The following is a 24,690-nucleotide window of genomic DNA, read 5'->3' as shown; positions in this document are numbered from 1 at the left end:
TTACAGAATGAAAGTGGGATGGTGAAGATAAGGTTTGTCACATCTCAGAACAAATACCAGTACCCCAATAAGTAACATGTAAAATGCCACCAGGCAAGGTTTGATCCTGAGGAAAGAAGTCAATGGTTTGCAAAGGGTGCATGAACTTGCTTTACAAGGAGACCAACTGATTCGAGGGCAACTCTTGCTTATCCCCTCCTCATTTTTCCTCAAGGAAACATAAATGATATTTGCTGAGCCAAGCCTGTGCAAAGTGCTTTGCATAGGTCATGTCACTTGAGACCAAAGAGTAAACCCAAGCAGGTGAATGTAAAGATTTTGTAGGAGGCAGAGAAAACTGCTGATTAAAATTCTATTAGACCGGAAGTCTCCGGTAAATTTCACTAGCATTCCCAGATCTCTTGCAAAAGTGCAGAACAGCTACTAGAAATATGACAACAAAGGCAATTAACCTCATAAAACAATGCAGATGAAAAAACAATGGGAGGAAAATGATTAAGGTTAAAATAAGAGAGGGAAACCAACATATTAAGAGAAAGAATAAGATTTTAAATGAGGTCATAATAGAAACCAGATGAGAAGCCCAAATAGAAAAGGAAAGTTTCAAAGAAAACAAACCAGAAAGAAGGAAAGGAACTGGGTGGGAAGAAATGACTAGAAGTTATTTTGACTTTCTACGAAACAGTAGATGGTATGCTGGTTCTCATTTCTGAGGTCAAGTCCCCCGTGAGGTCTCAGGCAAGTTACTTAACTGCCCTGATTAGGTAATAGGACAATGTCAGCACCTACATCTCATAGAGTTGTTCTGAGGAGGAACTGAGTACAGCACTGAGCTCCATGCTTGCAGCTAGAAGATCTTCTATCTAACAGTGGTGGTGGTGGTGGTGCTGCTGCTGCTGCTGCTGATTTATGCTATCAACAGCATCCCACCAGGACCTCCCAAGATGAGATTCCCTGACCTCTATTCCATGATAAGCCCAACAACCCTCAGATGTTCCAGTGCCACACAGATTCCTCAGGAGGCATCTGTGATTTCAGGAAATGTGGTCATTTTAGATCATTCTCTCTAAGTCCTCTATGCAATACACATTTGTATCTGCAGGGCAACAAAGCAAGGAGCCACCATGCAAAGATAACCACAGCCTAGAAAAAGAAGAAAAGATAATGAGTTATTCACAAAGGTTTCCTGTCTTCTGGAAAAGCCTGTGTCATTGTGTCTGAGAAGTCCCCACACTCAGCACAAATATCCTCAAATGTCCACTAAATTTCATGATTGTTCTACCTGTAAGAGTTGCTTAAGGGGCATCCCAACAATACCCACTGAGGTTTGTGCCTGGCAGGCTTTTAAGGCATCTCAAGCTTTCGATGTGCAATTGGCAAGGATTTAGCCATCATACACCATTCTGTCCTTTAAAGCAGCTAAAGCTTGAATCTTTAAAATCATCTAAACCTTGACATGCATCATGAAAGTATTGCAACAGAGACCACTGACAGGAACACCACTGTGTATCATGAAGGTACAGTGGAATACCTACATTAAGAGTCATTTCTCGGCCGGGCATGATGGCTCACACCTGTAATCCTAGCACTTGGGGAAGCCAAGGCAGGAGGATCACTTAAGCCCAGGAGTTCAAGATCAGCCTGGGCAGCATAGTAAGACCCCATCTAAAAAAACATAAAAATAAAAAGAGTCATTTCTACTGTCTAAGGCACAATCAGAGTTTGCCTCTTCTTTGCTGTGTGGACTCTGCCAGAATGACAAAGGCCCCCTCCACCATTTACAAATAAATCACCTTGCAGTGCATTCCTCTTTGAATATGGAGGAGAAAAGGAGCATTTTAAAGAAGCTCATTTGTCTAAACCAGGATTAATTTCTAGCACACTAAAAAGCGCACATAGGTAGTGAGGGAGCTCTTAATTCCAGATTCAAGTGATTAAATCATAAAAGAAATTGTTGCTTTTTTTAAGGAACTCTTTGGAGAAATATTTTTAAGGCTGGACAAGACATACAAAAAGAAAGCGGCACGAATAAACCTAAAAGAAGTTAAGCTTAGAGTGGCAGCTAATCTCCTTAAATAGGTTTCTGAGTACAAGATGTGTTAAGTGTTGATAAGCATTTCCTGGGTAAATGGCCACTGGCCCCAGTGTGTGGTACTCCAAGAACAGAACCCCTGCCACGAATCTGCAAGATTCTCTGCAAAAAAATAACTTTGCTTCATTAAGAACTTTTTAAAACATGCACTAACTAATTCACACTGGCAGTTGAAATCTTCCCATTAAAATTCATTCTACAATCAGGCTAAGTTCAAAGATATATGCAGGGTAAAGAAAACACTCAAGTTTACAGAAAATTTGGGGTGAGTGGGGTAGGTGAACAAAATCATATAGTCTGAACTTAAAGTTTTAGAGTCAGCAAAATAGGATAAAACTAGATAGAGAACTTGGTCAAGTGGGTCAAAAAATAAAGGTTTCAATTGCATAAAACGCCAAACGTGAGTTCAGATTTTTAATGTGTTATGCGTAAATACTTGCTGCTATTTTAATATTTGCCTTGACTTGAGCTGTAGTGGGACTCTGCCTGAGGCAAGATTTTTAATAGCAATAATAAAAATACTTAATAGTACTTAGAGCAAAGCATGTGTGGTCACAATGTTTTAAAGGGGGGAAGAAAAGGTAATTTTGAACATCTGCACTACATTTCCACATGATAAAACCACTACACTCCAAAATTATTCTGAAGTTTGGTGGTGCTAGAGGCAGGGGAGGAGGAAGAGGCAGTTCATGTAGAGAAATGTTTATTTAAAAAACAGAAAGGGAGACACAAAGGCCATTTAGGGGAAAGCAGGGATGACAACCTTTATTGTAAAATAAAACTGCCAATTAATAGTGAGAGTCCAGTAGTCAAAACGTAAGGCGTATGTGTCTTCTCAGATCCGTAATTATTACCTCCATAAATACTCCTGAGAATCAAATGTCTTTTATTTTCACAAAGTCCCAATCTTCCCATGTGGTATATCAGAAAAAACACCACCCCCAACCCCTCCTTTAGATTTCTTTTGCAGGACTTGCCTCATTTCCAGCCCTACAGTTTCTGAGAGAGAAGGAGTGGGGTTGGGGTGGGGGAGTTGGAGGCAGCTTCTTTCTCAATCTCTCCCTCCATCTGTCTCTCTGTCTCTGTCTCTATCAATCTCAATCTCTGTCTCTGTCTCTCTGTCTCTCTCTCTCTCTCTCTCTCACACACACACATACACACACACACACACACACACACACACACACACACGACACTTATGTTTCTTTTTAGACTCAAGCTCCCTCCCATCCCTACCTCCCCCCAGCACATCTGCTTTCTGGTTAAATCCCCTGCAGTCAGACTCTGGGTTAAGAAGTCTCCTGATCTGGGCTGTCCTTCCTCAATAAAACCAAGTTTCAAGCAGATGGGGCTAGGAGTTACTGTCCTTGCCACAGCCCCAGGCCAGCCAGCAGACAGATGGGTCACTCTATACCAGCAGTTCACCACCAGAATTATTTTGCAATGTCTGGAGATTGTTTTGTTGCTGTCAGCATGATCTGGGGAAGGGTGTAAGTGCTAATCGCATCTAGTAAGCAAAGGTCCACTGTTCAACATCCTGCAATGCACAGGACAGCCCCACACAACAATCACCTTGCCCAATCGTCAGCCTTGCTGAGATTGAAAATCCCTGGGTTACACCAAGCCAGCAACATCCTAGTAACAGGCAGTCTTCCCCCAAAATGCACTAAAAATGCTCAAATGTCTGGCAGCCCAGCTCAAACAGATGCGAGAGAGATCTGACTGCCCTGGGGGCAGGAAGAAGGGCAGAGAGTGGTAAGAGAACTGGCTGTCCTCCTGACCAAATCCTGGCTTAGCTGAGTAAGACCACTGTCCATGGGGAAACCTGGCAAGGCCATGGCACACTAACAACTACCACATGTCAATATTTTTTAACACAATCCGCAGATATACACAGTTTCTTTTTCAGGTCAGTTCCTTCAAAGCAGTCACATTTTTTAAAGCACTAATTGTGTAGGGCTAAAAAGTGTCAATAAACACAGGTATTTAAAAAGAGAAGGAGGAGGAGGAATAGGAGGAAGCCTGTGTTTTTATCAGGCAAGGAAGTCCTAATTCTTTTGGAGTTTGAATGGCAATCTCCACTTCTCTAGTGATTCTTAAAGAAGTCTTCGTTCACAGTCCCTTTGGAATCTGCCCAACATACACCACTCCTAAAAGAGGTGCAGACTTTCTTGATAACTGACAATACCCAATGTGTTAAGAATCAGAGATCAAAACTACACATCTAATAACTGTAAAAGAAAAATAGGCGGCCAGGCGTGGTGGCTCACGCCTGTAATCCCAGCACTTTGGGAGGCCAAGGCCGGTGGATCACCTAAGGTCGGGAGTTTGAGACCAGCCTGAACAACATGGAGAAACCCTATTTCTACTAAAAATACAAAATTAGCCAGAAAGTGGTAGCACATGCCTATAATCCCAGCTACTCGGGAGGCTGAGGCAGGAGAATCGCTTGAACCTGGGAGGTGGAGGTTGCAGTGAGCCCAGATCGTGCCATTGCACTCCAGCCTGGGCAACAAGAGCGAAACTCCATCTCAAAAAAAAAAAAAAAAAAAGGGCAAAAATGGCAGAAAAAAATACTGTTTCCTGATTTAAAAACAAACCAACCTCAAAAGCCCTATGTGAACAAGCAAACAAACCTCAAAAGCTATATGTGAAAATAGTAAGATTTGATCCTCTAAATATAACTAATTGCAGACAGGCTTTTACCAAATGTCTTGATCCAGAAAGCTACTTACTTATCCTTAATTCAAAAAGCTACTTACTTATTATCTAATTCAGGGGTCAGCACATTTAAAGAGCCAGATACTTTAGGCTTTGTGGACCAAGAGGCAAAATAAAGGGTACTATATACGTACTTATGTAATCCTTTCAAATGTAATCATTTAAAAAGGTAAAAAACATTCTTAGCTCCCAGGCCATTAAAAAAAAAAATGCTGCAGGCCACATTTGGCCCATAAACTATAGTTTGCCAAATCTCAATCTAAAAACGTAGCAAGTCTTTGTAATTTTTACTCATGAAGTCTCACTCACCTTTCTTTTTCCTTTTTCTACAAACTACTTATACAGAATTATATTTTTCCTTTAGTGAGAATTTAATTCATTCTTATATGTTATAGCTGCTGTAACGATAGCCACTCCTAGGAATCACCCATTAGCAGTTCACACTGCCTTTTTAGCACTATCCGAAACACTTATGAGACCCCTCAACCTACATGCCTAACTGGAAACCCGAATAAAGTAGCCCTTTCACATCTGAGCCAAGGTGGAAGGGAAAGTAGATTTTACCAAATTAGAAGAGCAATGAAATGCACGTCTTAGAAGTGCAATTTCCGTGTCTCACAATTGACACAGAAAGAAACCCAAAATACTCAACAAAAACTAGATAAAAAGTAAAGCTGGTTTTGGGAGACAAAGCATTTCTTTTTGGCAGTGAGATATTCAAGAAGTTAAAAAAATTTGTAAAATAAAACTAACTTTGATGAAATGGGAAAGGTCTAAGTGCCACCCATTTGTCCTTATTCTCTGCTCACAAAAATTCACCTATTTGTGAAGAATTTATGGAGGGCCAGGTGCTTTCATTTTCATGAGCCAAAACTGGAATGGAAAGACCTGGCCCTGACGTTGCCTTCTACATGGCACTGTTTAATCTTCCTGCTGCTCTATGACCTCACAGATTTATAGTCCCCAATTCAACAGGCTCTGATAAGATGTGGCAATAAAATAAATCAGAGCCTTTTACATTTCTTCCTTTTTCACATTTATGAGAAAACAACCTTGAGCAAGAAGCTAGAAGACCAGAATCCTAGTCTGTGGTCTACTCTGGATTACAATGAAATCCCTGGCAGCATCAAGAAGTGGTTAGGAACAAGTACTTCAATCGGCAAGTCCAAATTTGAATGCCAGATCCATCCATCACTATGAGCTCTGAGAACCTGGGCCAGTCACATCACCTCTCTAGGCCTCAACTTCCCCACCTGAGAGGCAGAGAAACCATTGTTCCGTTCAGAGTATTGTTGGAAGAATTAAATGGCACTCCTTGGGAAGTGACTGGCACAGGCTGCCCTTAGTGAGTGCCCAGTAAATGTTACATGTCATCACTGCTTAATTTCTCTGAGCCTCCATGTCCTCCCAGGGTTGCCAAAAGTATCTGCGGAAATAGTCAAAATGGAATGTGTTTTATAATGGAATGTGTTTATAGGCTTTATATACCAAGCCTCCTCCACATGTAAAGTATTAATGTTTCCACTCAAGACAGGTAGGGCTATGGTACAGCTGAGCCTGTCTCAACTACCCGTTGCTGCAGCTTATGAAACATGCTAACATACTCACAGAGCCTGTGCTTGGGGTCCTTTCTCACTGCTGAGGTTTTATTTGTGGGACATTGTTTTAACAAATGATGATAAATTATGTCAGTTACCCAAAAAATATTTTTCAGAGTGCCATCACACCTAAGGTAAAGCAGGAGGACGAGGGTGAAGAAGTAATCAGAGCCTCTCCCAGCATAACCTCCGGACATTCTCATTCCTCCCTGGTGCCTCCCCACATCCCCAACCCTGTCACTTTCTTTTCTCAGCAGGTTTCAAAATGCCTTGTGTCTAACGGCTTCCTGGGGCTCCACCAGTCTCTGTTACCATAAAAAACAGTCGATGATACTCATTGAAATGAAAATGGAGTAACTAGCATGTAGCATTCAAACTTAAAAGAATGTATGAGAATTTAAAGATAAGGCAAATGATGCTAAACAGAAAGGAATTTATTTTCCATGTCATCAGAAATGTGAGGATAAAAATTATAAAAGCCTACTTTTGGATGCACTGTCAGATTACAGAGACAGCGTTTTTCTGGAAAGATGCTTCATTGACATCCAGCCTGCATGGAGTACTCGGAGAAAATGGAACTCAGTGAAAATAAAGGGAATTTGTCTCAAACTAGCATCAGTCAATGAAAATTCCACACAATCTCAAAAGAGATACCATATTCAAAATCAGACGCTTACTCGGGAAAGAGGCACAAAGGAGAAACATTCAGTTCTAGTAGTTAAATACTAGTAGGAGTAAATGAAAAGGCATGCCTTAGAATGCTCACGACCTTGGGGTGTGGTGGTTACAAATTATCAGATGTGTATGAAAAAAATAAATAAAACTGAGCAACAGTCAGAAATGCCTTGTGTGCTTGGCCAGAACGTCACAATCATTTCTTCACCCACATTCTCAACCTTGGCTGCACAGCTCCACCAAGATTTCATCAAACTCAACACATTCGAAGTCTTCCCTCAACCTTAGCTCCTCCTGCTGACAACCCTTGCCTGCCCACTGCTGTACCATATCTGCCTGCGCACAGGTCTACAGCAGTTGTCTCTTCCTCCTCAAAGCTCCCAGCACTCAGTTCTTCAGTTGTCAAGGTCCTGCCTACAGATGGAGATGACCTTTCCCTTCAACTTCCATGGCCACCACCCAGATTCACACTCTTGGTAACCTGAATAGCCACAGTATCCTTCTAACTTCTCTCCCTGCTTTTATTCTCTTCCCATCCAATCCACTGTCAACTGACCATCTTCTCTGGTCATGTCATTCTCCAGCCCAAATGCCTTCAAAGGCTCCCCAGAGCCCACAGAGTAAAGCCACTTCCCCGTGTCTGGTCCTCCGAGCCCTCAGTGATCTGAGACCAAACCATCTGCTCAGCTTTATTTCCTTCCCCCACTGAAAGGCAGAGTTTTCAGCTGCTCCAAACTCACCACGTCTCAAACTCTCCACAGTTCCCACCTCTGTGATTTGACTCAGTCATCTCCTCTCCAATCATGCTTCCCCACCAACCCCATGTGCTAAAATTCTTCCTGCCTTGAAGACCGGTTCTACTGTGGATGAAGCCAGTTGTCAGCTCTCCTGCCTTTAAGCTGTACAGCATTTGGATGCCATTCAAGGCCTCTCAGTGTACCACCCCAAGAAGCAGTAGCATGCAATGGGGACAGGTATAGAGTCTAGAGTCACACTGCCCAGCTTTCACTCTTGATTGCAGCTTTTGCAGTGTGTGACTGGAGGCAATTGCTTACTTCACTCTGCCTCTGTTTCCCTATCTGTGTAATACACATGATGACAACAGTATTTACTTAGCATAGAACAAGACTTGATAATTATGAGCTGTTCCTCTTATTGCTCACCTGAATCTCTGAACAAGACCACAAAATTGCCACTGATACTCCCACAGCATCCTCCATATGGATGCTCAACATATGCCCAATGATGTCCAACACAATTTAGAAAAAAATGAAAGAAGACTGCCAGTTAAAGCTACCTGCAGTTTATCTTCCACTCCAAACATAGAGCAATGATGCAGAAAACATTTTTAATGGAGCTCATACCAACCATTATGAACTTTTCTGATATTGACAAAATAAATCACAGAGTAATTCTCTAGATATTTTTAACAAATTTTTCACTCATTACAATATTTATTGAGCAGCTACTGGCAATATCTGAGGTCTGGGAATACTGATGCAATGTACTGATCAGGTAAGAAACTACTGTATTAAAATAGGGAGCAATTGTTAAGTTCTGTAATACGTATAGGAAACAGCCCTTGTAAAAGATCGTGTATATAAAATGTTATGTTTATATGTTTGGGAATAGTTTCTGTAATTAGCTTTGTTGGTAGAAATAGAATGCATTGAATCTGTAGAGTCAGAATTAGAAATGCCTGCATCAGCAAAATCATGGCTTAGGTCAGCAGAACTAGAGACAAGCATGTATTAAGGAAGCCATATGGTTTTGAGAAGGGGGACCGGAATGGCATTTAGAAGTTTGGGCAGAGATTATACAGGACAAGTTTGAGCCATCAGTAAAGGTCTGAAAGCTTAAGAAATTCCAGGTAATACCTTTTGCCTTGGTGGATCTCCCACTGTCCTGGGTTCAACCTGGATAAGGAGACCAGGAGACCAAGAATTCATGTTACCTCTTTCTCCTGTCTGCCCACCCCCAGCACAGAGGGAGGCCCAGGTCTCCTGGGAGATTTGCTTGTCCTGGGTTATTAGCAAATGTGGCCTGTAAAGACTTGGGTGCTCTTCTGGCCCTGCTACCAAAGAAGGGCAAGTTGCCCAAAAGGATTAACACAGATCAATAGGATTAGCAGCAGAACATATACCCCTTCCCATCAAGATCTTACAGTGAGATAAGTCCAAAGACCCCTATCTCTCTTCTAAGGACCAGTCAAGAAAATAGTAAGCAGGGTAAGTATAAGAGGATCTTGGTCTATTAATCCATTTCTTTTTCTTTAATGAGATCAGTAGTGTTTCAGATACTTGATCACTAAAACTTCTAGATGGAACAATATGTTATTTGCAGAAAAAGTTAGAGAACAAGGTAAACTATGAGCACGTCAAACAATGTCTTATCAAATCAACCCGCATCCAAATACATCAGACAATGCTAGTGAGTAATGTTGAGTTTCGGCCAACCCTTTGGCTCACATTAGCACATCAGTTGGAGTTCCTGGGCAATGGTTTTGGTCTTCCAAGTAAGTTGAGATCATAACCTTTTTGTTGTTATTTCCTGCCAGAGAAAGAAGTGGTTTCACACTCAGCCTTTTCCAGACCACCAAAAGACAATAAGACACTAAAGCAACCCACCCCATATGCAACTCCTGCCAACTCCAAATCTCCTAAAACAATAAGCTGAACAAGGCCAGGAGATGGGGTTTATGTGAGGTCCACCACCTCTGCCTGAGAATGAATCATAAAACCACTAGCACTCCATTCCCCAGCCTCACACTGCCTAGCCCCGACCTACTCAAACTGTGCATAATGAAAATGAAATCAGGAACACACTGAACCTTAAACCTCAAGTACATTTTAAATCTTGTTTTAGATTCATCTATATTAACAGAGGTCAGGCAACTTCTTTATTCAAGCGAAGTTATTCTTACTGGTATAATGACAAAAGTGGTCAGACACATTTTTCTACTAAAAAAAAAAAAAATACCCTGACAAAGTACATTCTAAAACTCAGTAGAGAATATGGAAATAGCTTGCAATAAGCTTTGCCTTATAAAATAACTAATGAAGGAAATAACCCAGTTATTTGGCAGTGGGAAACAACCATTTGTATATTATTACATATTTGGTAGGTCATTAATTAGAAGCACTTTTTATTTCCTAGCATAGCATTTTTCAAAAATGTCTTACAAAGAACACCAGTGTAACAAGAGAAAAGCAAGTCATGTAAGTTTGAGAAGCTCTGCTTTCTCTGGTCCCCTTCTTAGAAATGACTAATGCATATTTGCATATTAAAGACTGAGACTGTAACTCTGTGGAATTCCTCATTTCCCCAAGTTCACTTGGCACTGCAACGCTTTTTCTCTCATAACACATATCAACAGCCCACAAAATGGCTGTTCTGCCAAGCACAATTTGGGGAAAATTTCTTCTAGAAATGGGATGTAGGCCAGGCATGGTGGCTCACACCTGTAATCCCAGCACTTTGGAAGGCTAAGGCAGGCGGATCGCTTGAGCTCAGGAGACTAGCCTGGGCAACATGGTGAAACCCTGTCTGTACCAAAAATACGAAAAAAAAAAAAAAATAGCCAGGCATCGTGGCACATGCCTGTAGTCCCAACTATTCAGGAGGCTGAGGTGGGAGGATCACTTGAACCTGGGAGGTAGAGGTTGCAGTAAGCCGAGTCTGTGCCACTGTACTCCAACCTGGGTGATGGAGTGAGACCACATCCCCCCCCCAAAAAAAAAAGAAAAAGAAAAGGGACAAAGTAAAATGGTTTAAGAGCTGAGACTCCAGAGTCAGGCTGATTCAAATACTAGCTTCACCATTTGTTAGCAGTGTGACATTGGGTTTGTCCCTCAGTTCCCCCAGGTAAGATGGGCAAAGTAACAGCACCTACCTCCTAGGCCATGGGCCTTTCCATCTGAGTGGAACAGTCTTCTGAGATCCTCACATGGCTGGTCCTTTTGGTTATGTAGGTCTCAGTTCATACTGTCACCCCCTCCAAGAGGCCTTCCCTGACAACCCAACATAAAATTAGCCCCATCCAGATCACTAGTGCTTCACTCTCTTCTTCATGACACGCCTCTATTTAACCACAAAATTGTCATCTATTTTCCCCCAATAGAATGTAAGCCCCATGAAGGTACATTTTGTTACTTATCGTTGCCATATCCCAAAACAGATCTTCAGTAAGTATTCATCCAACGAAGGAATGAATGGATGGATTAATGAATGAACGAATGGATGGACGAATGAATAAATGAATGAATGAATGAGATGATTCAGTATGAATCAATGTAAAGCATTCTTCATGATGCCTGACACATAAGCTGACACATACAGATGCTATTTTGAAAACTTTTGGGGAACCGTGAGTGGTTAATACACACATAATTCTCCCAATAAGTAACATTCTGACTCCACGGTGTATCTTCTTGCTGTATTAGAGGTAAACATTTCACAACGTTCATTCAGAGGTGTGCTAGTAAACTGGCTTTCAGGAATCGGCAACGGAATGGGGAAAGTAGGCCCTAAGAGTAGCATTTTCCAATTTCCATGGTGTAAATACACCAAATATGACCAATTTCAGGCTATGTGTGGTTTAACACCAGGATCATGAGATTCCTGAGAATTTAACAAATGGCTCTCACAGGGCAGTACAACCCTTCTCATGGAAACGATCCTTTCAGGCCTTCAAGTCTTGTTTGCTGAGTTCAAATTTGACATGAGTCTTTTATATACAGATATATTTTCCAAATTCTCCCCCTCTTGATGAGCTAAAATAAGGGCTACCTACTCAATTTGGTCTGACACTCAGGGAAACTAGTTGAATGTATTGGTCTGCACTTTCTGTACCCCCTTCTGTGTGCTTTCAAACTGGTGTTTAAGGATCTAAACATGATCTATATCCACACCAGACCACTGTGAGAACAAGCCAATCTCAGAAAACCCAAGATGAATTGTGTTTAGATTCATTTAAATGGAAGCAGCCACATAAGGCACCATCTAGTAAGTGCTATCAATGAGCAGAATCTAATTGCAGAAGAAGAATGACTCCACCCTGACCACAAGATCCCAACAAGGAGTGAGAAATGGTGCTGCAGATAGAGATTTCTCTGGCATCACAGCCTTGCTGCCCCTTGGCATCAAAATAAAACAGTAGCTTTTTCCAACTATAGTGATCCTCTATCAACTGCAGTTTTGAGATAACACAAGAAAAATTCCAAAATCCACAGTTAGTCTACATGCAAGTAACAACATACCAGTAATTGTTGCTCCTCTTCTGTAAACTACATGAGAGGTCTATGAAGTAAGACATGGAGAAAATTACTTTCTGCTCTACTGTATTTGCTATCTGTTGCTGTGTAACAAATTACCTCAAAATTGAGCAGCTTAAAACAGTACACATTTATTATCTCACAGTTTCTGTGGGTCAGGAATCAAGGCACAACTTAAGTGGTTCCTCTGCTTCACAGTCTCTCACAGCCTGCAATCAAGACAGACGTCAGCCCAGGACCTGTCATCTTATCTGAAGGCTCGACTTGGAAAGGATCCACTTCCAAGCTCACTAAATGGCTGTTACCAGGTTTCCATTCTTTGTGGCTGTTGAAATGAGTGCCTCTGTTCCTTACTGGGTGTTGGCTGGAGGCCACCCTCAGTTCCTTACCACATGGGCCTCTCCGCATGGCAGCTTGCTTCATCAAAGCATGCAAGCTATGAAGGCAATAGAGTCTGCTAGTAAGATGGAAGTAACAGTCTCATGTAACCTAACCCTGGAAATAACATTGGCATTCTGTTACTTTTGCCATATTCTATCATTTAGGAGCAAGTTATGAGGATCAACCAATACTCAAAGAAAGAGGATTATATAATGGTGTGAATTCCAAGCAGTAGGGATTATTGGAGGCCATCTTGGAAGTCTTCTCACCACATTCACCCTCTTGGAAGATGGATGGGAAGACCAGGCCCAACCAAAACATCCCTTTAAGCTTTTCAATATGAAACCAAGCCATGTGGTTTCCCAAGCATGTTGGTAAAGTATCATTAAAACAAAACAAGGAAGAATAAGAGTAGAGGACATTAAATTTGCAGACAAAAAAGTCGTTTCCTATGTTCTAGGCAAATATAACCTACATCAGAGCAAATTCCTGGAAGCATCTGCACTTTTGCAAATCCCAACATAGAAGCCATGTCTTCTGACCAACCAAACAAGTGACTCACAAGAAGCACCACCATCTGAACAGGCATACTGCCAAGAAATCTAGTTTGGTCTAGAAGCAAATATCTTCTAGAATTTTCATTTATTGCTGTAGAATAGTTTGAAAACATATTTAATGCCATTTTATTGCTTGTTATTTTCTGTGAGATCTATGTCTCCCTACAGCAGTTTTGCCTGCATGATACTTTTAAGGTCCATATCCACCACAATGGCAAGGAACTGCTATAAAAATTTCAAACCTTGGCAGTCATCCACATTTTTTCTAAGCTCTACCCAACCACATATTCTCAGATATACGAGCATCCCAACACTGAATGGTAGTAAAAGGCCAGAGAGACTGCCTCTGAAGGACTTCAAATGATTTAATCCACTAAGGGCAAAACACACACTCAGAAAACCTGTAATACTCTGTCCTAGACGAATGTAAATGCAGACAAAAATTATCTTAACCCTAAACACTCAAAATTGGTCTGTGCATTTTACCATTCTTCCCCATATGCTTTACTTTCTGCAAATCTCATCCCCAATTCAGTAATAAAAATATTTAGGGTCATTGTGTTGCTAATCATATTTATTTTTTCCTTTAGAGAGGTGATATTTGATAAACAACTAAACTGAATAGTACCATACCTAAAAGACTCTGAAACCACAGCCACCTGTGGGAAAGCAATTGTTTATAAACCACCTTAGAGTTGATATGCCCTGCATATGCTTGGATCGCGGATATGTGTTGAATAATAATGGAATGCATGTGCAGTGAGCAAAGACTAATACAAAATTCCAGTTTAATGGTCTTCAGCCGGCAGGAAGGTCATAAAGCAGATGAAAAAGGGAATTTTGTTAAGGATGTAGATATCTTCCAACCTGTGAAAATAACTTGATAACATATTTTCACTTATAAATTAGGGCTTTGGGGAAATACAGTGAATGCTCTTACCTCTCTAAGATGTATGTTTTCCTTCTCTTTCTGGTCTAAAATCACTTCCAAGTGGCTGACCTGAGACTCAGCCTCTGCCATCCGCCGCGTTCGCTCATTGTCATCCTCCAGGCTTTTGGATGGCAAGCCTTTACTTTGCAACATCTCAAGAAGTTTTTTAATTGACTCATCTCGGGCATTGAGGGTTTGTTTCTGCGTTTCAATTCTCAGCTCCATTTCCTCTAATGTCTTTCTCAAAAGGAACAGCTCCTTAGCCTGCCTGTCATGCTCAGCTTGGAGTCGCCTGAAGTTCTCCTCGGTCAGCTCGATGGTGAAGTGCTCCGCTCCTCGGTTGCCACTCTCTTGCTGGAGGAGGTGGTTGAGGTCTCTCTGGGTTCGCAGCTCGTCTTGAAGGGCCTGGATTGTCAACTGTAGGTGCTGCAGTGAGAAAGATGGAGCGGGAGAGGAGAAAGTAGGAAAAAAAGTCAATGAAAATGTCAACTGCCGCTTGCTGCCACTACACTACGGGGATGGAATGTTAATCATGAGGTCCGGAGGGCCAGCCATGAATTCCTCCACGGTGACTTCAGAAGCATGGGACAGCACATGGAGAGGGGGAGATTAATTCAATGATGCTTTCTGAATGTCTTGGGAGAAGAGAAATGCACACATACACAGAAACAATAGATTAGTGTCAATCACAAGGGAAATTATACATCTACAGAGTTTTAATTTAGGAAGTGGAAAAGGTTAGAGGGAAACTTTCACAAACACACCTTCTTTATGCCCAGAACGCTCCAGACTCAGTATTCCTTGTTTCCTAAGGTATTCTTTATTGTACTATCCATTATTTCCCATGATCAACATGTGTTGATTTAAAAATGAAAATAATAGCATCCACTACAAGTAGACACAAACAAAGACTTTATTTTTTACAAATAAAGCTGTGAACAGGTTTAGTAAACAGGATTACTGCATCTGCAAGCAAAAGGGAATAAATGCAGGCACAGACAAACACACTCAAACACACAAGGAGGTGAGGCTGTACAGAGCAGAACAAACAAGCTGCAAAGAGTGGACAAACCTTGGTTCTTCTGGCATCCAGTAACTGAACAGCATGGGAAATGAAAAAAAAATGAGCAAAAAATCAACACAAAGAAAAGTCCAGTGCAAGCAAAGGATACTTAACAGAAAGAACGTAATCAACATAAAGTACCTTCACAGAAGAAGAAAAGAAAAGAAAAAAAATTCTAATTACAGCAAAGACCCATAAGCTACACGGAGTTTATAGCATTGATGTTTGATAGACATGGAAAAAAAAAAAAAAGAAAGACCAAACCTGAGGTTTATCCCACCTTTTGTTTTCCTAAATCTCACTGACCCAGAAACCAAAAGTCTTGAAAGTATTACCAGAGAGGGAAGCAACTGTTATTTTTGGTCACCATTTTAAGCAAAGTCAGAGTGAAAGCACCAGAGAAACAAAATAGTTATCAGATGTGAGAAAAGGCACCGTGCTTGAAGATAGTTGGTGAATTTGGCAACACCTTTCCCCATAGGACAAACCCCCAGGCTGGTCAGAGAAGGCAGCCACAAGCCTGAAGGCATTTCTATCCCTATGGACAAGCCAAGATGCTTCCAAGCCAGCAGCTATTCATTCACCAAACACATGATCCTGCTTGTGTAATGAACACAATGCTAAGCACAGGAATCAAGAGGGACATAAGACATAGCTCCTGCCCACAGGGAACTCACAGTATTGTAAGGCATGGGGTAATACTATATCTAAGTTATACGAATATTGGAGCAGTCAACATTTTGAAATCTTTCTGAATTCCTATAGCTGATACTCAGAGGTATTGAGATCTTTCCGAGTGTGGCCTACACCCAGAAACTAGCACTGGGTGATGCATCATCTTGATTATACTGTTTCTGGGTATCCGATTCATATTCCCATTTATGAATGTCCATTGAGAAATTATTCGAGCATTCTCATCTGTATACCACAGTGCCTCACAGGGTATTGAATGCAGAGAAAGAAACTGATATGTATTTAATGATGGAGGTTATTCATTTTTAATACAATGCTCCCCTATCAAGTGTAACATACAAAGTTGTGCAACCATCAACACAATAAATTTTTTAACATTACCTCAGAGATACCTCATGCCCTTTAGCAGTCATTCCCCATCTCCCTCCCTTTCCCCAGGCCCTGGTAACCACTGATTTACTTTCTGTCTTTATGCCTGTTATGGACCTTTCATATCAATGGTATCATGCAATAAGTGGTTTCTTTCACTTAGCATGTTTCCAAGGTTTATCCATGTGGTAGTGTGTATCTGTACTTTGTTCCTTTTTATGGCTGAACAGTATTCCATTGAACGAATATACCACATTTTATGTATCCATTCATCAGTTGACTCAGACACAAATATTCACAGCAGCAACATTCATATTAGTCAAAAAGTGTTAACAACCCATTTGTCAATCAACTGGTGAATGGATGAAATCTAGTATATCAATTTAATGGAATATTATTCAGCCATAAAAAGGAATGAAGTGCTGACATACAGGATAACATGGATAAATCTGAAAACATTATGCCATGTGAAAGAAACCAGTCACAAAAGACCACATATTGTATGATTCCACTAACAGAATGTCCAGAATAAACATATCCATAGATAGAAAATAAATTAGTGATTGCTGGGGGGTGTGGAGGAAGTGGGGGGACTCTAAAGGGTATGGGGCATCTTCTGGGGTGATGAAAATGTTCTCAAGTTAGATAGGGGTGTCCTTTGCACCACTTTGTGAATATACTAAAACCAATGAATTTCACACTGTAAATGAGTGAATTGTATGGTACATAAACTATATATCAACAAAGTTGTCATAAAAATCATGAGGTGGGACCGTAAAGTAATCTAACCTTCCTCTACCAGCCCGCTGTCCTTAAACCACATTAGAACAGAGTCCACAGGAGTATCTGCAGCCTTCAGCCCAGAGATGCAGCTACAGCCAAGACTCTTGAAAGAGTGCTTTGGCAACTGTCTTTGAGGCATTTTATATATATGTGTGTGTGTGTGTATATATATATATATATATATATAGCTCGATATATAGTGTTTTTTTTGTTTTTTGTTTTGAGAAGAGTCTCACTCTGTCACCCAGGCTGGAGTGCAGTGGCACGATCTCAGCTCACTGCAAGCTCCGCCTCCCAGGTTCACGCCATTCTCCTGCCTCAGCCTCCCAAGTAGCTGGGACTACAGGCGCCCACCACCACACCCAGCTAATTTTTTTGTATTTTTAATAGAGACGGGGTTTCACTGTGTTATCCAGGATGGTCTCGATCTCCTGACCTTGTGATCCGCCCGCCTTGGCCTCCCAAAGTGCTGGAATTACAGGCGTGAGCCACCGCGCCCGGCTGATATTTTTTTTTTTTTTTTTTTTTGAGACAGACTCTTACTCTGTCCCCAGGCTGAAGTGCAGTGGCGTGATCTCGGCTCACTGTAACCTCCACCTTCTGGGTTCAAGTGATCCTCCCACCTCAGCCGCCCGAATAGCTGGGACTATAGGTGTGCGCCACCACACTCAGCTAATTTCTGTATTTTTTGTAGAGATGAGGTATCACCATGTTGTCCAGGCTGGTCTCAAACTCCTGAGCTCAAGTGATCCACCTGCCTCAGCCTCCCAAAGGGCTAGGACTACACTTGTGAGCCACTGTGTCCGGCCGTCATTTAAATATTCTTGATCATGGCAAATCTTTGTCCTTTGAAGGTGGCTTGGATTTCTGAGATGATCCAAGTTTATCTGGAGTCAAACATCATGAATTGGGATGATCACAAAGGAAAAGATCTTTTCTGAGCGTGACCAAAAATAAGATTGGTTTTCTTAAGATTCGTAAACCAGCCAGAAGGAAATTCCAAAGAAAAACTGCCAAATACTTTGAACAGAAACAGCAACATTGGAAAGACCACTCTGTGAGGGAGCTGCCCCTTTGAATGGACACCTTCCTTATTGCCCTGATCCTTTGTCCCCACATCTGCGCAGTGGGGATAATCATAATGCCTACCATAGGGTTCCTGTGGGCAATAATGAAGATAAGGTGGCAAGTGCCAGGTTTGACAGCAATGGGAGGGAGGAAGGATGGTAGAAAGGAAGGAAGATAAGAAAGAAGAAAAGCAGGAAAGAAGAAAGGGAGGAGAGGAGAATGGAGAGAAAATTGGTCCATTTACCCATTCAATATACAGTTACCGAGTATCTCCCTCATACTCACGAAATACAAAAAAAAAAAAAAAAGAAAAACAAAAGAAAAAAATAGCCCACGTTCAAAGTCCATGTGGACAAGTAAACCAAGAGGAGCAACACTATGTCATGAGGATTACAACAGAAGTCATAACCAGGTGGCTAGAAATGCAGAGAGGAGGGAACCTAGGCTAGGGGCATGTAGGAAAACATCCCAAACCAAGTGGCCACCAATAAACTGTGTCTTATTTGAAGGGCAAATGAGAGTCATCCCTGTGAAGAATGATGGAAAGAGAAGAGAAACTGTAAAAGCAAAGAGGTAAAGAGAGACCAGATCTATTAAGAAACAGTAAAAGCAAAAATCTGTATATCATTTGTAATACCACTTGCCATGCATGGTCCTAAGGTGTCTTAATCCTCAGAACTACCCTAAAAGGTAGCAACTGTTATGATCTCCATTTAATGCATAAGAAAACGGGGACACAAAGTACTTAAGTAACCTGCTCCCAGTCACCCACCTACGTAAGTGGTACAGCCACAGGTGTTCATCCAGACACTTTGACCCCAATGCCCCTGTTCAAACCATGACATCATTGGCCTCTGAATTGGCACAAATGCTTCAAGATGGCAGGAGAAAAGGATGGGGAGGGGAGAAGTAGTAAAAGCAGACAGGTAGGCATTTATAACAGAAATAGAAATTCTCAAAAATAAGAATTAGCCATCTTGGCTGGGTGTGGTGGCTCACACCTGTAATCTCAGCACTCCGGGAGATCAAAATGGGAGATGACTTGAGGCCAGGAGCTCAAGACTAGCCTGGGCAACATAGAGAGACCCCATATCTATTTAAAAAGAAAGAATTAGCCATCCTAACCAGGCTGTTCCTTATTCAGAAGTGGTTACGATGGATGCTTCCAGGCTGTACATTTATTAAGAAGCAAAATCTATTTTTCAGGTAGTCACACTGTTAGTCACTAAATGACTTCAGCATGATGAAGCAATCTCATAATCAGCATAAAATTTAGTGTTCAAAATTTTCTCAAATTCATGTTTATATTTTTCATTTTCTTTTAATTTTTCATTTTATTTTAGTTTTCATTTTCTTTTAAGATATTCAAAATCAAATAGGAATCTTCTTCCTACAAAAAAGATTTTTGAGGAAAATACATACCTTGTAGATCCTTGATCATCCTTTCGCTTTACATACTTGAAGACGGGGAGGGGATGTGAAGTAATCTTATCCATCCTCCCTCTCCCCTCTTCTCTCTCCCTCCTACTCTGTTCTTTCTCATTGTTCTACTTTTTAGCAATTCAACTCAATCAAGTTTCAAAACTTATTTACCAAGCTGGGCACAGTGGCATATGCCTATAGTCCCAGCTACTCGGGAGGCTGAGAGGACCACTGGAGCCCAAGAGTTCAAGACCAGCCTGGGCAACACAGGGAGACCCTGTATCTTAAAAAAAAAAAAAAAAAAAAAAAAAAAAAAAAAAAAAAAATACCAGATTTTCATTTATGTATTTAACATAGACAATTTCAATTATAAAATATAATAAGAGAAATAATCCATAGAAATTGATAACCTTTCTGTGCCTCAGTCTCCTCATTTGTAAAAGGAGGAGAGTAGTAATTCCTGCCACCTTGGAATAATTAAATTTAATGAGGATAAATTATTTAATGGGGATTAAATGAGTTAATACATATAAAGCTCTAGAAAGTACCACATGCAGAGTAAGACATCAATCAGGATAGGCTTAGGATATGCTGCAGTGACAATAGCAACAAAAAACTATATTATGAAAGACATAAACTATCTGCTGCCAGGGAATAGGAACATTCAGAACTCAAAGAAACCTTAAAGACTGCCTTGTTAACCTCATTTTATAAACAAGAAAATTGTATCCACACAGATTAAATGACAGGCTCAAGAGCAAATACACACTGACAAAGCCAGAATCCGGGTTTCTGGGATCCTGGACTCAATACTGGTATGTATTTCAATAACCCTAAGAGTAGACAAAAGGGGGTAACTGTACACTTTGACTAGGAACTTTGACAACTGTACACTTTGACAATGTAGGAAATGGCCATGGTGTCTCTGACAAGGAGGATGAGAGATACCTAAGTCACTTCACTTCCATGTCACTGGGTCCTATCCAATAGTTAAATCACATGGAATGATCCAAGGACAATTTATTGAAGACTTCTTTTCTAAGTACTCAGAATTAGACTGTGTAAATATTAGAAGACATATTCAATAAAAACTAGCTCTAAAGGACCAGGATACAATACAAGTGAATGCTCTAGCAAAGCCACAGCACCTTCTCTATGAGTGAAAGGTACGAAAAACTGCAGTTTTCAATTTCCTCCTCCAGAGGGGGTTCCTTCAAACCAAATCATCTACCCTTTCCCAACTATGAAAACACACTTCTTTTAAGACAGTCACCCAAACTCCACTGGCATTCATTTCATCTTGTTACCTACAGCAAGTACCTACAAACCAGAATTTGCATGGCTGTATTCTAGGGCCATCTCTTTGGAATCTCCCAGGCATCCCTGTGGTCTCAACTTCTGAAAGCTTCAGTCATTCTTTCTGTGGCTTCCATTCCACTGCACATCAGGACAGAGACCTTCCAATACCCACTTGCATTAGGAAAGGACACTACCAGGTGATCCAATCTCATGCCTGGGTCCCAGTCCAACTGCTGTCACCTTAGCACTTATAGCACAGCTTAGCACTTATGGCAAAACAGCTAATTCTCAAGTGCAAAGTGAGTCTGTGGTTGAATGAGGGCTCAGAAAGGTTTTTACTCGCCACCCTGTTTCTGGGATCATTCTCCAGTTGTCTGCAAAGATTCAAAATTCAAAAGGCAAACTCCATTCTCCACTGTCTGCCACTGGAAAGATACTCTGGAGGAAAGTAAAGCAACTGTGACAATGGGAATCCAGGATGCTGTCTGCAGTCACTTTGCTAGAAGCACAAATAGAATGTTTTACATTTATCCTGATACTTGGTTTTTAACCCAATCCTGTTTAGCCTTCTTCCAAACTTAGTTGCATACTTTAAAGTCTCCCCTGGATAGTAAAGATTAGCCACATCTCCAGTCCACAAAAGGGAAAAAGCTTAAAATGACTCATCTGTGCATTAAAAATAGGCAAATGCAAAGGGAGATAAATAGCTTGGTGTATCCAATTTATTCCCAGTTTCAAACATGCAGCTCTGGGATACCATCCCAGGACAATGAAGGAGGTCATGATGACTTCTGTTTCTAGGCTTCCAGGAGACTGCATTTTCTGATAGGCCCTCCTCTACACTACAGCTAGATAAAAGCAAATATACTTTTCAAAGCACAGTTGAGCTTACAAGTAAGTAAGGGAAATCTCCAAGGGAGGGGTTGTGGGGGAGAGCACTCTCTGGTCTCTCTTCCTCTTCTTATAAGGAGCAAATGCCAATCCAAGCACTGAGCTTGAGAGAGCAAACTGGGACTCACTGAAGCGAGGGAACTGAGATTCTTCCAGCAAGCCCATATTTGCAGAAGGGGTGAATGTGGACCTAAGTGCCCCCTGGCGCCTAACAGATGTAAATGCAAATCCTTGTAAGGGGGACAGGCAGTGGGTGGACAAGGACTGGGAGAGGTGATGAGGCAGAGAACAAAAGCCCTCAGGAGTCCAAAAAACTCAGATTAATGAAATACAAGCTTACAATAAAAAATTACCACAGACACAAGGAAACTTCCACGAGTGATGGCCATATGCAGAATATAAGGTGTTTTTGAAATGTTTAAGAAAATAAATATTTTAGCAGAAATATAGAATTGAAGAATCAGCATGGAAAAGTGACTCTCCAAAATTATCAACCAGATCTGAAAAAGAACAAAAATATACAGCAATGAAAAATAAAATATTTAAAGTGAAACCTAACAGATGGGGTAAGAAAAAAGAGAAAACTAGTGAACAAAGACACAATGGAGATAAGCCACAAGGCAAAATGATGGTTCTTTGAAATGACTAATAAAACAAACCTCTTCAGAAATGAGTACACGCAGGAAATATTTAAAAGATGATATGAAAATACTGTTAACTTTGGGCCAACAAATTTTGAAATGTCAAGAAAATGGACAAACAACTAGTCATATCTTACATAATCTCACTCTAGAAGAAACAGAAATCCTGAAGAGTTCTGCAGCTATTAAATAAATAGAATCAGAATTTTAAAACTCTTCCTGCAAAGAAAGCCCAGGTGATTCCAATTTGCAAAAACTTTCAGATAAATGGAACGTCTTCATTCTGTGAGACTTGATCATCTTGACACCAAAGCTAGGCATGAACTATACAAGAAAGGTAACTTCTAGTCCAAACTTCACACTTAGATGATGAGTATTATTAGCAAGTGGAATACAGGGGTATATTAAAAAGGTAATACATCATGACCAAGATGTGTTTCTTATAGGAATTAGAGGATACTGCAGCACTAGTCAAAGTATTCTATAAATAACGTTGACAGAGTAAAGACGAAAAATAATTATGATCAGCTCAAGATATAAAGTCTTAGTGTTTTCTAAAAATTGTTACAAACTAGGAATAAAGAGGAATTCTTTAACTTATAGAGTATATCTGCTGCAAACTGACAGTATCATTCTTCATGGTAAATGCTAGAAGCATGCCCCTTAAAATGAGGAATAAAATTACGCCATTATCAGCACCACTTGTAGAATGTTGCATCAGCCTTCTCCTGGAGGCTTAAGTTAGGACAGTAAGACCAGAAAATAAGGAGAAAAAATAATAACTCAAAAAAAGAAAAGTTCTATTATCATCAAGTGTATTATGTGGTTTTCTACTTAGAAAACCCAAAAGAATCTATAAATTATTAAAAATAAGAAAGTTATTTCCTTATCAGCAGGGCACAAAAAATGTAGCCATAAAAAGAAGAGTAGTACATTTGACAATGTTAAAATTAGGAATTTCTGTTCAACAAAAGATACTATAAACAGAATGAAAAAACAATCCACAGTTGAGAGATGATGTTTGCAATACATTAAAATGACAAAAAATTATTATCCAGAATATACATAGAATTCCTATAATTCAATAAAAAAAATACCAACAGTTAATTGAAAAATGCACAAAAGAAATGAGCAGGCATTTCACAGAACAGGAAATACGATCAGCCAATAAACATATGAAAAGATGTTCAATCTTATTAGTAATCAGAAAACCACATGAGCCATATGGAAGTCACAAGAAAGCATTTTATACCGCACTCTCTTAGCCACACACACACACACACACACTAATAATCATAATAGCAGCAGCAAAAATAAATAACAATAGCAAGTACTGACAAGGATGTTGATCAATAAGAACTCCTAACACAGGTGCTGCTGCACGTAAACTAGTGCAACAATGCAAGAACTAACCATGCATATCTTCACCCAGAAATTTTACCCTTAGGTACATACCTGAAGCTGGGGATGGCAAACTATGGCCTAAGGGCCAAATCTGGCCTTTCGCCTGCTTTTGTAAATAAAGTTTTACTGGAACACAGCCATATCCATTGACATATATATCTTTTTTTTTTTTTTTTTTTTTTTTTTTTGAGACGAAGTCTCACTCTGTGGCACGGGTTGGAGTGTACTGGTGCGATCTCAGCTCACTGCATCCTCCACCTCCCGGGTTCAAACGAGTCTCATGCCTCAGCCTCCCAAGTAGCTGGGACTACAGGCATGCACCACCATGCTGGCTAACTTTTGTATTTTTAATAGAGACAGGGTTTCTCCGTGTTGCCCAGGCTGTTCTCAAACTCCTGACCTCAAGTGATCCTCCCGCCTCAGCCTCCCAAAGTGATAGGATTACAGGCGTGAGCCACGGCTCCCAGCCTTACATATTGTCTATTGCTACTTTTGTAGTACAATTGAGAGTCAAGCAGCAGATACCATATGCCCCATGAAATCTAAAATATTTACTAACTGGCTCTTTACAGAAAAAGTCTGCAGGCCCCTGCCCTAAAGAAATACTTGTACATGAGCACAACAGACACATACAAGAACATTCAGTACAGCACTATTCCTAATAGCAAAAACTAGAAATAATCCATCAACAGGAAAAAACAGATAAATTATGACATATGCATGTAATGGGATGTTAGATTATTGTGCAAAAGAACAAATGACAGCTACGTGCAACAGGAATTTATCTCAAAAGAATATTGAGTGGAAGAAGTAAAAAGAGAGAATATAT

At 40.6% G+C, this 24,690-nt stretch overlaps 1 protein-coding gene across 5 annotated transcripts in view; it reads right to left on the bottom strand.

Annotated features, from left to right (window-relative positions):
* Positions 1-24,690, bottom strand: part of ERC2 (ELKS/RAB6-interacting/CAST family member 2) — a 987,712-nt gene that overhangs the window by 797,797 nt on the left and 165,225 nt on the right. For 3 of the 5 annotated variants that reach the window (XM_030811583.1, XM_030811584.1, XM_030811585.1), the window contains exon 3: positions 14,238-14,654. In XM_030811583.1, coding sequence (XP_030667443.1) covers positions 14,238-14,654 — 417 coding nt within the window. Of the gene's footprint in view, positions 1-14,237; positions 14,655-15,300; positions 15,325-24,690 lie in introns of all 5 variants that reach the window. The other 2 variants (XM_030811586.1, XM_030811582.1) reach the window with 1 other exon arrangement.

Source organism: Nomascus leucogenys, chromosome 4, assembly GCF_006542625.1.
Source record: "Nomascus leucogenys isolate Asia chromosome 4, Asia_NLE_v1, whole genome shotgun sequence".
In the NCBI taxonomy this organism is placed as follows: domain Eukaryota; kingdom Metazoa; phylum Chordata; class Mammalia; order Primates; family Hylobatidae; genus Nomascus; species Nomascus leucogenys.
This window is presented reverse-complemented; position numbering and strand designations above follow the sequence as displayed.